General features: G+C 53.8%; 4 protein-coding genes across 4 annotated transcripts; 2 read left to right on the top strand and 2 right to left on the bottom strand.

The window, feature by feature from the left end:
- Positions 1–5: 5 nt before the first annotated feature.
- Positions 6–3,906, bottom strand: CLUP02_10080 (secretory pathway protein Sec39; the record flags this gene model as incomplete). The annotated part of the gene is made up of 10 exons (XM_049289056.1): positions 6–43; positions 111–210; positions 296–349; positions 406–478; positions 543–588; positions 621–1,723; positions 1,774–1,930; positions 1,981–3,487; positions 3,567–3,764; positions 3,829–3,906. 10 exons carry the CDS (start codon positions 3,904–3,906, stop codon positions 6–8), a joined length of 3,354 nt encoding a protein of 1,117 aa, XP_049146200.1.
- Positions 3,907–4,012: 106 nt separating this feature from the next.
- CLUP02_10079 (NADH:ubiquinone oxidoreductase 11.5kD subunit) lies at positions 4,013–4,483 on the top strand (the record flags this gene model as incomplete). Its single annotated transcript, XM_049289055.1, has 3 exons — positions 4,013–4,040; positions 4,097–4,236; positions 4,337–4,483. 3 exons carry the CDS (start codon positions 4,013–4,015, stop codon positions 4,481–4,483), a joined length of 315 nt encoding a protein of 104 aa, XP_049146199.1.
- A 766-nt stretch (positions 4,484–5,249) lies between these two features.
- Positions 5,250–6,951, top strand: CLUP02_10078 (uncharacterized protein; the record flags this gene model as incomplete). Its single annotated transcript, XM_049289054.1, has 3 exons — positions 5,250–5,454; positions 5,526–5,889; positions 5,949–6,951. 3 exons carry the CDS (start codon positions 5,250–5,252, stop codon positions 6,949–6,951), a joined length of 1,572 nt encoding a protein of 523 aa, XP_049146198.1.
- Positions 6,952–7,848: 897 nt separating this feature from the next.
- CLUP02_10077 (uncharacterized protein) lies at positions 7,849–12,264 on the bottom strand (the record flags this gene model as incomplete). The annotated part of the gene is made up of 6 exons (XM_049289053.1): positions 7,849–8,688; positions 8,813–8,969; positions 9,382–11,760; positions 11,814–12,002; positions 12,069–12,192; positions 12,255–12,264. 6 exons carry the CDS (start codon positions 12,262–12,264, stop codon positions 7,849–7,851), a joined length of 3,699 nt encoding a protein of 1,232 aa, XP_049146197.1.
- Positions 12,265–13,554: the final 1,290 nt, after the last annotated feature.

Here is a 13,554-nt window from a genome sequence, read left to right as displayed (position 1 = left end):
CCCATCTAGTTGTCTGCTGTCTCAGTCACGGCGCGGGGTTTGCCTTTCGCGTGTTGGTTTGGAAATATTTTCTCCATTTCCCACACGGCTTCTGGCAGGGCTTTCCCTACTGCCGCAAAGAAGTTGCTCAAACGCATCGTGGCTCAACCTTTGATGAGGTCTGCTGTATCTGACAGCCTGCGGCGAACAGAGATCCGAGGCCTTCGTCATCTGCCTCAAAATAGCGTTCAACGTCGGACGTAAGAGGCACGAGCATAATTTACTTGGACCAGGCAAATCGTTGAGAGTCTCTCACCTCTCTAATAATGTGGAACTCCCAAGGGGTTGCCCGGTCTTTCACGTCATCCCGCTGGGAAGAATAATTGCTACACAACTTGCACCCGAATGGTAATTAACAGCACAAACCAGATAGGCAGTATCATAGCTTGGTACATAATATAACACAAAGTCATCAAAAGGAACTGTACAGTCCATGGCGCTCCACCAGTCGTCCAGAAGTTTGGGGAATCATTCATCATTTAGTCGTGACTACTGCTGCGAACACATGATCTTCAACTCGGGTACTCAGCCTCAGTCGTTTCTTGGTGCCTGTGACTGATTGGGCGCAGGCGCAGGCGCACCAATAAGCCAGCCAACGCCTGACGTTAACGTGCCCATGGCCGCCTCGCGTAGCTGATCGCGCTTCCTCGCCCTGGGGTGGTCATCATGCCCATCCCATTCGCCGTCAGGCGCCGAGCCTGATGAACCCGGCGCAGGAGCCGCAGCGGCGGCAGCAGCGGCGCCACCACCGGCAGATTGCTGTAGAGTCGAGAGCGCAGTGAAGTTGCGAGTCGCCGCGCGGGCCGTTGCACGCGAGAGGTCGAACAGCGACATGGGGGCGTCATCTCCGGCCTTGCTCGCAACCGCGGCTGATGGGTGGACCTGCCGTTCGCCTGACGACCGGTGAGATCGCACCGCCGCGGGGGCTGCGTCGAAGCCGCCGGGCATGACAGAGTGCTCGGCAGTGCCCAGGTCCTCTTCGCGAGCAGCGTCTTCCTTGATGGCTGAGTCAAGCTGCTCCTCGCAGCGGCGGAAGGTTTTGAGGATCTCCTGTAGCTGCGAGGGAGGCGCAATCCTCAGGGCCGTGGCGAGGCAGTCGATGCGCTGTTCTAGGTGCCTGATGTCGGGATTCCCGCTGGCGTTGCCCAGGTGTGTCGGGCGTACTGTTCGGGCACTCCTGATGTACTGCCCGGCCTGCAGAGCAGCCCTCCAGGACCAGTCGTCGTCGACTTTTACCGTGGAACCCATTGATGCGTCCACTCCGCCGCTGAGCCGGTTGACGATATATGAGTACGCCGTCTCAAAGTCGTCTTCTTTCAAGGCTGCTTCGATACACATGGCTGTGATGCGTTGTGTCGCAGCATCGATTTGCTGCCCATTCTCTTCGGCTTGAGCTGTAGCTGCGGCGACCTTGTTATTGCGGTCCACGAGTCCGGCGCGAACCATGTTGGTGCCCACGTCCAAGAGGTCATGAATGCGAGTGTAGCTCTTCGGGTTCTGCTCTAGAACCTTACCAATGATGGAAACGGGATCTGAGTGAACACGCAACACGATGGGACTGAAGGGTTCGCCTTGCCTCAGGACCAGCCGGTATTCGCTGAGGGCATGCGTTGCTTTCAGCAAGGAGTCGATACGGCGCCGCTCAGGGAGGGACTTGTGAATCGTTTGAGGGAAGGCATTGATACTGTGAAATTATTAGCGGGAGTCCGTCGTGATATGGGTTTTCCTACTCACATCTCGTCACATTTCTTGAGGCCGCCCCTCGCGCGGCTTGGGTTCGACGCATTGTCGTACGCGTTGAGCGCAGCAGCTACGACGGTCTCCTGCACTATTTGCGGCGACAGCGGCTTGTCGGTGGCGTCCTCGTATAGGGACCTTGCGAGCGAATATCCTGGCCATGGTTAGTAAAGTAGAGTCATGGATTGTGTATGGTACACATACGTGTACTGGACAGGAGTGCTCTCAAGATCTCAGTCTCGATAACTTCCGGCTTGACCTTGGCGAATATTCCCATCACCTTGCCCTCTGGCGTGGGGGCAATGCCCCAGTCTCGGAGCCAGAGAACTTCCTTTCGTCTCTTGACCCAATATGTTTCGTCGTTCTTAGGAGCGTTCTCTGCTAATGTATGTATCAGCTGAACCACCTCGGCCTTCTGGTCTCTTTCATCTTGGATGAACGCCAAGTCTCCAGCTCTCTTAATAGTGCAAGGTAGTCCACATTGCGTCAGTATGAATGCGCTGAGGATCAGGCCATGGAGAAGGTGTGTTGACTTTCGAGACGGCTTGGTGAGAGGGTTCGAATCCTTGAGCAGGTCGTCTCGCATAAAGGCAGTGTTCTTGTGGTTCAGGATCCCATCACCTTCCAGATACGCAACAGCAGATAACGTATCTGTACCCTCGCGAAGTGACATCATATCATCCTGACCTAGCAGGTCCATGACCTTCCTCAACATTTGGTGTGCTCCTTCGAGCGCTTCTACGCTGGCCTCTGGTACCAGATAAGCGCACGCCATGATTCCTCGTGCATAGCGGCGATCGAGATGCTGCTGTTGCTGCTCACTGAGCCACACAACATCATGCTCTCCCAGATCTACGTCTACAGCACCTCCCCATTGCTCAACGGCAGCAACAGCCACTCTCCAGGAGCTCGAGCTCTTGGAAAGAAGCCATTCGAGGAAACGTTCCCATCCCGCACTGTAAATGCCCTCCTCTGTCGATTCAGTCTTGTCTAAGCGTTTCCACCGCGCGTCGTCATGCAACCAGGGCACAAGCATGCCTCTGAGATCTCTCCCGATCAAATTATAATCCTTTGGCTGCGCGCCCGTCTGGGACAAAAGAGCATCAACGGCGGCGCCATCTGGGAGACTCTGAAACTCGGCCAACGTATAGGGCACGCTTTCCGTCGGGTAGTATTCGTAATTCCTCCTTAGCAGTGGCAACAAGGTTGAGACCATCCAGACCCGGATACCTGGAGCATATTGTATAAAAGGGCCAAGTAATTCGGGAAGCTGGTTGAGCAGGCCGGCCTCTTCGTCGACACGGTGTGCTCGGTGGAGGAGGAATAAAGTCAATGGATCGTCGTCGGTTTCGACCGTGATATCCTTCCTAGCTAACGGTAGCAAGTGGAGTTTGCGAACCTTTCTCGCAGCGTCTTCGTCCGACAAGTTCTCGACGATAGAGTGGTCGATGTTCTCAGCTTCGCGGTCGATGAATTCGCCAGTCGAAAGCTCCTCCAAAAAGGAAAGGTAATCGGTAGAACTAACTGTCTCGGGCAGATAGGTCAAGAGGACGCGCAGAACGAGGTCCTTGCGTAGGACAGTAGCATGTCGAGAGGCAAGAAAGGCCAGGCTTTCAATATCGGCGTGGATGGCTAAGTGGACAGCCAAAAGCACAAGCTTCGGCGGGGACAGGACGAGGCTCATTCTGCAAGGGTCCGAGGCATATCCAGTCTAGTGTGTTGTCGGGAACTTTTACTGCGAGCTGACCATGAAGCGCTGGACTCAGCTGGTCAGAGGAGCTATCGCGAACCGATGTCGGTATATCGGAGCGCTGGACAAGTCGACAGGTGCAAGCGCAAGTGCAAGTGGGCACAGGCACGGGCATCAAGGTCCAACTCCCCGAAGCGTGTTCAGTTGGGGACTTGGGGTGCATGCACTTAGCTTTCGTCATCAGATACCAAAGAAGGTACCTTGCCTGAGGTGCTGAGTGGATTGAGTGCCAGGTGCTCTGATTGGCAAGCAAGCGGGTCAATCCAGGGAGGAATAGACGCGCGCTAGCCCCGAGAACTCACGGTCCCGGCGGAAGTGCTATTGGAATCAAGTACCTTCTGATAGGACAATATTTGCCAGACAGCCGCGGACTCTTCCATTGGCACAACCACCTTCCAGACTTTCGACTTCGCGATTGCGTCTCCACGACAGTACCCGACGACTTGAAGCTTCACCAACCCACCAATCGGCGCTTGTATATCCACAATGGCCTCTGGATACGGACTTCACGGAGGTAATTGCCCATTCCCGTCGCCATTGATGCCGTACTGATTCTGTGACGCCGGCTAGGCCCATCGCGGTGCTTCCCCTACTGGCAGGAGCTTCTTGGCTGCTATGTCGTCAACACCAACGGCGAGGATCACTCAGAGAAGAAGAAGTGCGGATTGGCTCTGGAGGACTACTACGAGTGCCTGCACCACAAGAAGGAGGTCTGTCAGACCCCTCGATCCCTCAATCCCTCGAGCCCTCAACCCCGGCATACCTATCACCAGAGGACCGATCACTAACCAGTGACACGAACACATATAGGCTGCGAGAACGAGAGCGCTCCAGGCTGCCTACCGAAAGGCTGAGTCTGCCAGTGCACGAGACAACGCACCGAGCGCGGGGCAAATACGCAACCTAGGGCTACTCGGCAAGGAGGACGACACGAAGGTCGTAACGGGGTCGAGTTGAACGAGATAAAGTTAGAGCCGGGCTCGAGAGGGGCGAGACAAACATGTACATGGCGCGAACCGAATAGGTAGCTTTTGCAAGCACCAAATGATCAACACTAGTTTTCTTTTCAGTGCATGGAGGTGGATCGCTTGCGTGCTGTTCGGGGATCTAGAGAGGTGCCAGTCTCACCTGAGACGAGACACATCTCCTGCATTAGAAGATTTGAATGCGTTGAGGAGTCACCGAACATATGTATGGTTGTGGTGGTTGTGGCGGTGTTATGTTGTTACTAACCTCAAAGCGGTGGGCTTCCCATACGCCATCTGAGAAGTCTGCGTATGTAGGTAAACGAAAGGGAAGCAATCGCCAACGTACCTAAGTATGGAGCTTAACCTTATCGGCGAAATTTGCGAAGAACGGCGGCAGGAGCAGGCGGCCAGAGCAAGGTAGCTTGTATACGTACTGAGGGAAGGTGCAGACTACAATTCACCAGGAGCCGCACCTGCCCTGAAGAAAAACCGACGCAGTCGACGATTCGCACTCAGTCCAAACTTTCAATACGCTTCACTCCTACCTCACCTACCAGTTTCCAGACGTATATTCCCAAAATACCAACCCGATCAAACTACTGCTTCCACGTCCCCTCGACTACCCTCATAGCTACCACTAATCACCATTCCCTTCCTTTCCCTCAAGTGTTGTTCTGCAAACTTGGCTAGTTCCATGGGAGACCTCGTCGAACTCGTTCGCCCAAGCATAACCAATCGTCAGCAACACAGACACAATGCCTAGCTTCAGGGGCATCGACGTCTCGATCGTGCCCGGTCCCAACATGGAGGGGTTGCCCGAGCTCCCTCACCCCGAGTCCTCCTCTGTCCGACTTCGGGGTCATCATGCAGCAAGCCCGATGTCGACCACGACTTCCAGCTTCACGTCAACGCCAGAGAAGTGCAGACCGACGACATCCGTCTACATTCCCTCGTCGCCAGGTCTGTCACCACTTTAGCTTGCTTCCTCAGCGCATTACACCAATTGGCCAGAATTGACGTAGGTTATACAGGATCCCAGTTCCACTTGAGATACTCAATCAACAAACCTCCCACGGATAGCAAATTCCTGTACTTCAGAATGACCATGAACGGTCGTCAAGTAGTTTCTTGGGGTATCAAGTCGCAAGCCACCCAGAGCCAGATCGTTAGTCATGCTCTGTACGAGCCCGATACCAAGTGGCATTATCGAGAGTGCGGCGTCACTTATAAGCGTGAAGGCATTGAGAAACGTTTCTTTCACTTCACACCGCGCTCCGAGACCTCCGCTGCCATGGATGGCGGCCTCATCGACCTTCAGATTTTCCGATCCTACGGACGAAGGAGGAGGGCGCCTCAACTTGATGACTTTCGCAGTCAAGATCAATACGGGATCACGTAAGATTTCCTTTTCACAATCCACTCCAACACTTCGACTAAATTGATCCATGACATAGATCACCAACCGGCGGCCTCGTGGAGTTACCTCAAGATCTCACATTCTACGACTGGGCCCTTATCGACCCTGTTGACTCTCCATTCGCCGCTTTCCGCTTCTTCTACCGCACTTGGGGAAACTTGAAGGCGCTGAACTTGGTCTCAGAAGCGCATTATGAGGAACTGATGGCCTCGGATGCACAGAGTGGACATTTGCCTGACAGACCAAAGACGCCAAACCACAATGAGACTGGAAGCTATATTCGAACCCACCCGAGACCATTTGGCCTCGAATCCCTTGACGGTCTAGTCTTTGAGGACAGTAACAAAGGTCGGAACAAGATTAGAGAGAGGCAGAATTCGCCTGCCGAGAGAGACTTCTACCTTGAAACACCACCCAAGCTCGCTCCTCCGGCCCTGAAAACGACCAGGATGCCTCAACCCAGCAAGCTAGCGCGAGAGATTCGGAAGGTGTCAGACCCTCTTCGACCTCTGCCAATGCTTCCTGACTTTGAACCATCGATCAGCAGGCAATCACTAGAATCGACGAGGGCACCTTCAGTCACACCATCGCTCTTACCGTACATTGACGAGTCGAGTGGTTGTGACGAGATTGAGCTTGGAGTTGCCAGACAGGTGACGCTGCCCTCTCTATCTCAAGAGCTCCCTAAGATACATCCTCGCCGTCCTCTCCCATCTCCGCCCCTAGGACTTTCAGCGTCTTCATCCGACTATGACATGAGCCCTCCTTCTACGGGTGGCTTGGAGGTATTTAACAGGGTTGGGAGGCAAGATTATATTGCAGCAGCGCGTGCGAGCGCCATGAGGCTGCGAGGTTCGTCTATCAGCAGTCTGAGTTTCTCAGACTATTCCATTCGAGATCCCAGGCGCCTCGGTTCTAACCCCGGCATGGCGTCAACTGTCGATAACTTTGACAACGTGAGCGTCTCGGAAGGAGAATGGCTCAAGCGGAGTCCTTCGCCTTTGCGTCGCAGGCATGGCAGATTGAATCTCAACAAGTGAAGTGTTCGAGGGAGGAATGAAGACCAATGAGACTTCCGGGTTCAAGAAGACAAATTCGGGTTATCTGTAGGACTATTTTGATCATAGGCACGAGTTTGCTGAAAGGAACGGAGCACTTCAGTGGCCAATTCACTGATCATATTCAGAAGAGGCCTGTATGTTTCTAAGACATGTTGGAAGCTCCCAGCCATGAAAACTGAGAGGCTCACATCACTATGTTCAGTAGACGGAAATTCACAGCTTTGCTGAACAAGGAACCGAAACGGAAGTGAACCGTTATTGGTGCACTGGAAAATGCGATAACTCACCGGAAAACAAGCTCTAAGGATCGATGTAATGGTAATATTATTTTGTTCTATATAGTTTAGGGGCTTCTTGATGCTGACTTGATGAGACAGATATACATAGACATTGAATAGTCTTATCCTAGCTACTATGCGTCTGTCACAAGGTAAACATTATTGAATACGTTGCCACTAACGCGGAAGTGTTTAAACAGGATTATTGCGTTATAAATCTTCCATTGAGGTAGAATGTTGCTTCTGATTTTAATAGATGTCGACGAGCCTGGTCGGAGTAAAGACCATGCGACCTTATCAGTGGCGTTGACGAAGACGGAAACCAGCGACTTCCTTCGTGAAATCTAAACACGCTCAAATCAAACACTGCAGAAAGTCGTTGTCACTTTCCCCTCTGCTTACCAGTTACTCCAAGGTCCTCTATGAGCAGTGTATTTGCACTGGTGATTCTGAGTTATCCAAAGCATTCGCGCAAGAATTCCGATTTCACACATCACAAGTAGAACCTGTACCCTCCTCAGAGCTATACCTTATCATTTAGGCCTGAGGAGGAACAAGCTAATCTCGTAAGGTGTCGACAGCTCCCGAAGGCTCTACATCACCACCACTTCTCACACAGAACCCGTTCAGGTCTGAGATTCAACCCGCTTTTCGATGTGAGGCTCTCGACCAACTCATCAGTCATGGACGGGATCCCGCAGACGTACACCAATGCATCACCGCGTTCCGCTTCGGGCCCCAAGGCTTCCGCCACGTCTTCGAGGCCCATACGGCGCCTCTTGAACGGGACGTCCATCTCGTTGCAATGTAGAACGGGCTCACCGGATGCGATCCCGGGACCGAGGCCGGTGAGGAACAACCTCATCTGGCCACGGACTTTTTCCCGGCCGAAAATAGCCGCCAGCCGCTCCATGAAGAGGATCTTTTCGGAATCGAGGAGGCTGTCCTCGCCAGACTCTTCTGGCGGCGACGCCGACGACGGCACCTTTGTCGAGTACATGAATTGGACATCGTACGGGCAGCCGCCCTTCCCTTCAACCCCTTCAGCCAGGTGACTCACGATACTCATCAGCGGATTCACACCGACGCCGCCTGCAATGAAGACGATTCGCCGCAGGGAGGCCAAGTCAGCAATTCCCGGGGGCGGCCAGACAAAGGACCCGCCGACGCGGACCTGAATCTCTGGTTTCTTCTCTACCTGGGAGGGGTCTTCATTCTCGTCGTCGACAGGTTGTTCCCAGAGCCAAGCGGCGGCCGGGTTCGTCGGCGACTTCTGCACCGCGAGCTCGAGGTACGCGGATCTTGGTAGGACGGCCTTGGACGGCGGGCTGGTGAGGGTGAAGCCCCCTGCCTTGGGCACGCCGGGGACGTAGGTGTCCAGCCATTGGCCTGGGAGGAACTGTTTTCCCGCAATGAGTAAGTCACATCGGATCAAGAGCTTGGCCAAGTGAGAGGCAACCCGGGAGCCACGGCCAGAGACGGGGACATTTCCGCGCAATGTAAGTCGCGTATGTAAACCCCATCCTTTGAAGGCGGCAGGAAATTGTGGATGCCGAACGTACCTCAATCCTCGACCCCTCCTTTACCCCAAGCCGGAAGAGACGGATTTCTTCGTTTACGGCATTGACTCTGACAAGTGTAACGCTGTGCAATGTCTGTCTTTCTTCATGAGCACATAGGTACTGCTGACAGCATGACAGCTTGGAGGTGGGCGGCTTCCTACAGAATCCCGGGGTTGAGCCGCCGTGCGCTCGGTATGCGACGTCGACGTTTCCCCCACCTCCTTGCCCATATTTTGAAGAGTGTAGGTATATGCACGAGCTTGAGGAGGGTGAATGAGGAAACGACTATGTTTGATGGCGAGGAAGCTTGTACGCGGTTGATACATCTGATTTCTGGAATTGATGTTGGCCCCGCTATCAGAGGTAGGTGTGATGGATGGGTGGATGGGTGGATGCCTGCACCGAGGTCGGTGAGCTTGGTGAAGTGTGTACATTCCATTGTCCCGCACTTGGCCAAGCACTACAACACAACGACAACGACGCATAGGTAGAAATTGCTACGTCGACACCAGAGCTATATATGTTATGTCATCACGGGTCAAATTCAGTAAGAAGCAGGTGGTTTCAACGACGGTGTGCTTTTAATTGCCCCCAATCTTTCATCCTCGCAGATCTTTCTATTTTTCAATACGCTTGCCTTGTCATCGTAAGCATACAAGTCCACGCCACCGCCCGAAGAGAACATGCGCCAAATCAGGACGGCTCGGTCCAGTTCACCTGGTCCATCACTTCTCCGGCAGACGAATGCCCGTACCCAATCCTCAGACGCAGTCGCAGCGGCTGCGAGAAAGTTAGCAATCTGATAAAAAAGTACAAAAGCAAAGAGGGGGAAGAAACATACTCCCTTGGCTCCAGACACAATCATTCTCTGGGTGGCTTCGGCGCCAGGACCAACATCCGTGCTCGAAATGGCCATGAGCTGCAGCTTCTGGGTCTTGGGAACAGCTGCTTGTAATCCCACGTTCGACAAAGGACCGGGGCCTGAGTTTCTGAAGCGACCGATAACCTGAACAAGACCCTCGGCATTGCGCTGGATCTGGAAGCTGACGTTGAGACCATTGTTGTCGTAGACAGGAAGGCCTGCGGGTGCCTGCGGGGCGGCCTGCGCCTGGGGCGGAGGGGTTGCCACGGCGGACATGGAAGACATCAGGTCCATGTTCGAGCCACCCATAACTGGTACAGGAGAGCCCACGGGCTGGGCAGGACCTTGGGAGAAGAGGTCCATGATAGAGGCTGCCTGGGATTGTTGCGGGCCAGGAGATGTCGATGTAGGGGGCGATGAGGTACCGCCCAGAATGTCGGCGAGAAGGTCGGTGTTAGAGGCGCCACCGGCGGCAGGAGTAGTTGTTGGAGGGGTGTCCATAAGGTCGAATAGGAGATCCTGCTCGGTTGGCTTGACGACCCTCGATTTCCTGTTGGCGGCCTTGGCCTTCTTTGTGGTGGTCGCCGCGCCCAGTACGCGGGATTCCTCCTTGATTTGAGGAGGCGGCATCTTCTCAAGAACGCCAGAGCGGATTTGGTCGTACGAGAACAAGTTGGTGTACTCAACAGCTCTTTGCTGAACCTCAACATCCAAACTTGTCTGGTGGACTTCAAGCAGCCGGCGGATGCGATCCAGTTGCGCAGGATCCGACAATCTCGTCGTGAGCTTAACGAGCGCCGTCACGATGTACTCGGTCGAAACTTGGGTTGCGTGGTTGCTGTTGAGGATAGTCGTGAACAAGTCGATGAGTTCGTGCTGCTTAACCTCACGAACCAGTTCTTCCTCTTCATATTGCCCACCTCTCAATAGGGCATCGCCGTACTCGCCGATACACCACGCTCCAGCTTGTGTAAGACTCTCCTGCGTAATATCCTTCTTCAAGTTGATATAAAGCTTCTGAACGGCGTAGGTCTGCAGTTCAGGGGTAGTGGCCACCAGTCGGATAAATGATGACATGATAGGCTCCTTAACATAATTGCCGGCGAGCGTCAACACTCGCAACATTGTGTCGACGTGCCAGCGCTTGTTCGGTGCAAATTTGTCGGCAGCAATGCCTATTTGACTGGTCATGGTAGGCTTGAACTCATTGTCGGCGACCTCCAAGAATGCAAGCAACTCCCGAATGAGGACCCGCACGTTGCTCTCGTTGATGAGCGTAAAGCTGAGTTCGAGCGCTCGCCTCCTGATGCTGATATCCGGGTCTCTCAAGCACTCCAAAATGGTGTTGCGATGTCTCTGGACAGCGTTTGGCTCGATGGCGACCACCTTGATAAGAGTGTTGAGCGCAACGTAACGGATGTTGTTATCGCGGTTGGACAGGAACTTGCCCAGAATATTGACACCGAGTACGCGAAGACCAGAATCCGCCTCGATATCGAGGATCGTGAGGACGGCCTCATATAAGATGGAGTTTCCGACGTTCTTGGAGGAGTCCGTATTTGTCGCAACCTGTGCCAGAATATCGTTGATCTGCTCACTGACATGTGCGTCGCCCGTAGCCAAGGCCCTCAAGAAGCGGAGGATCTTGACTTGCACAAACGGATCGCTGATACCTGTGACGTCATGCTCGGGAGCATATCCAGAGGTTGCGAGAGCCTTCAGTGTCTTGACCAGGTTCGGTACAAAGATCTTGAACTTCTCGACAATGTCCTCATCACCATCCGCATCTTCTTCTTCGTCGGCCTCGCAGAAGCTGGTTGCCAGGGTTAAGCCACACAGCTGGACGCCGTGGTTTCGGTCGGCCAGCAGGTTGCTGACTTTGTCGACGAAGTGCTCTTTCAAGTCTGGGACCTTGCGACATATCCGCATGGCACAGAGCGCCGCCTTCCTTCGAATATACGGGTTCGATGTGTTGACGCAGGCTTCGACTTGCTGGAACAGGTCTCGCGACATCTCAATGGAGGCGATGTTACCCAGGGTGCAAAGGGCCAGACCGACGACATACTGATTCGAGTGGGCGAGATCACTATTCCATATCAGCTATGGTGTCAATGGCCAAGATGTGTTGCCGGGCCTTACTTCTGTAGTGAGTTTGTCACAAGCGTCAAGACCTCCTGGTTTTCGTCAAGCAGCAAGCTGGTAGCGAGATGTCCCAGTCGCTTGTCGGCAAATCGTGGAGAGGCCAGCAGCTTCAGACATTCGATCTGACCAAAATGTGTTCTCTCACCGAGGGTAAAAAGGTATAGGAGCTTGGCGACATTGTTCCGCCTAGTGATTAAACGTCAGCCCCGATCCGTGGTGGGTTTTCTTTCGGGGTCATAATCCATTGCGCACCTCACGCTGTGGTCGCCGCTCTCTTCTCTGAAGCTTGCTCGGATGGAGGCGCTCTCTTTCTGAATAACGGCTCGTTCGTCGGCGATGGTCTTGGCGGCGCGAACGTTGCGGATGAACTGCTTCACTGGAGTGTCACCTAGGTCAGCTCCAGGCCACCGTCACAGGTACAGAGGGGCTTCATCATACAAGAACTCATGTTGGGCGACCGGGGGAATGGGCCCGCGGAGGGCCTTGGACAGGTAGCTGGGGCCTGGAGGAGAGAATTGCACGGAGGGGGTTGCAAGCTCGTCGAGAGCTCTCGAAAGGGCGAGTCGCGATTATCGAGGAGGTCTTTGAGGGTCGTGTTCCGGTAGACTTGCTAAGGACCGACGAATAGACCAGATAGACGGGGCCAAGGATGTCAGGCCCGGCGGGTTGAGCGACATGCATCCGTGGCCTGGCATTGGAGGTGCACCGTGCAGCGCCGTCACAGGTGTGGGGCCGACGTGTGGACTTGGCCCTACATTTCAGGCGCAAATGAATTGTGTGGTACTTCAAAGGCCATTGACCTTTGATAGGGGGCTTTAGGGGTCCTTCAGCGTGTCGTGTAGTACCTTACCTTACGGATACTGTACCTTAAGGTGCTTAGCTGGCATCCGTGTTTCTAAGCTAATGGGATCTTGGCTTGTGTGCCTGGGCTTCACCACCAAGATAACACCTCATGTTCCCGAGTCTTGTAAGACCTGAAGAGCTTCCAACCCGGTCTTTCCCTTGCTACATCCGGTTCACATTTATTCAGTCCATAGTCCCAACTTAGACTCTGAATATCAATTCCCTAGAAGCAGCATTGACGATGCGTCGTGCAGCTTGTTGTCAACCTCACCTGCACTATACCAAGATAGTCCAGACCATCCAAGCAGCAGATAGTCACGACAACGGATGGCAGTTCAAGGTTTGCTTCACTATACGATACGCACACTTGGAACATCTAGAGGGGCCGATCGGGGCGGTGCCTGCAGCCCTGCCAAGCTAGATTGCTCTGCCGGCCTAGCTCTCTGGCTCAGCATGTACCAGGTCATGGATAATACGCGTGGCACAACGTGATCGTCTATCCATCTTCATGACTCCGTCCTTTGATGAACAAGCTTACACAGTGCCTCTGTTGCCCGCTGTCATTATCAGCCTGGGTGCAACAGACTACTTTGCCCACCCAGCGAGTGCTCAACGCGGTCATTGGCGTCATATTTCAGCATGTGATGCTCGCCGCGGAGAAGCCATGGCAGCATTCATGCGCCTGGTACCAAATCACAAGCATCGTCAAGCTTCGCAATTGCACTTGATGGAATCGCCGGGTTGATTGACTTTTGCATTCGCCGCCCTGGAGGAGACCCCCTTCTAAGCGTAACTCCCGTGTCATTCAGAATGTGTCTTGTGTCTGTGTCGGTGTAGGTGTAGGAGAGTGTGTTCGTTAAATAAGCATCGTGATAGAACGGGAATGAAACAGGCA

This window comes from Colletotrichum lupini, chromosome 5 (genome assembly GCF_023278565.1).
Source record: "Colletotrichum lupini chromosome 5, complete sequence".
Taxonomy (NCBI): domain Eukaryota; kingdom Fungi; phylum Ascomycota; class Sordariomycetes; order Glomerellales; family Glomerellaceae; genus Colletotrichum; species Colletotrichum lupini.
The sequence above is the reverse complement of the archived record's forward strand: the minus strand, read 5'-3'. Positions and strand labels throughout refer to the sequence as shown.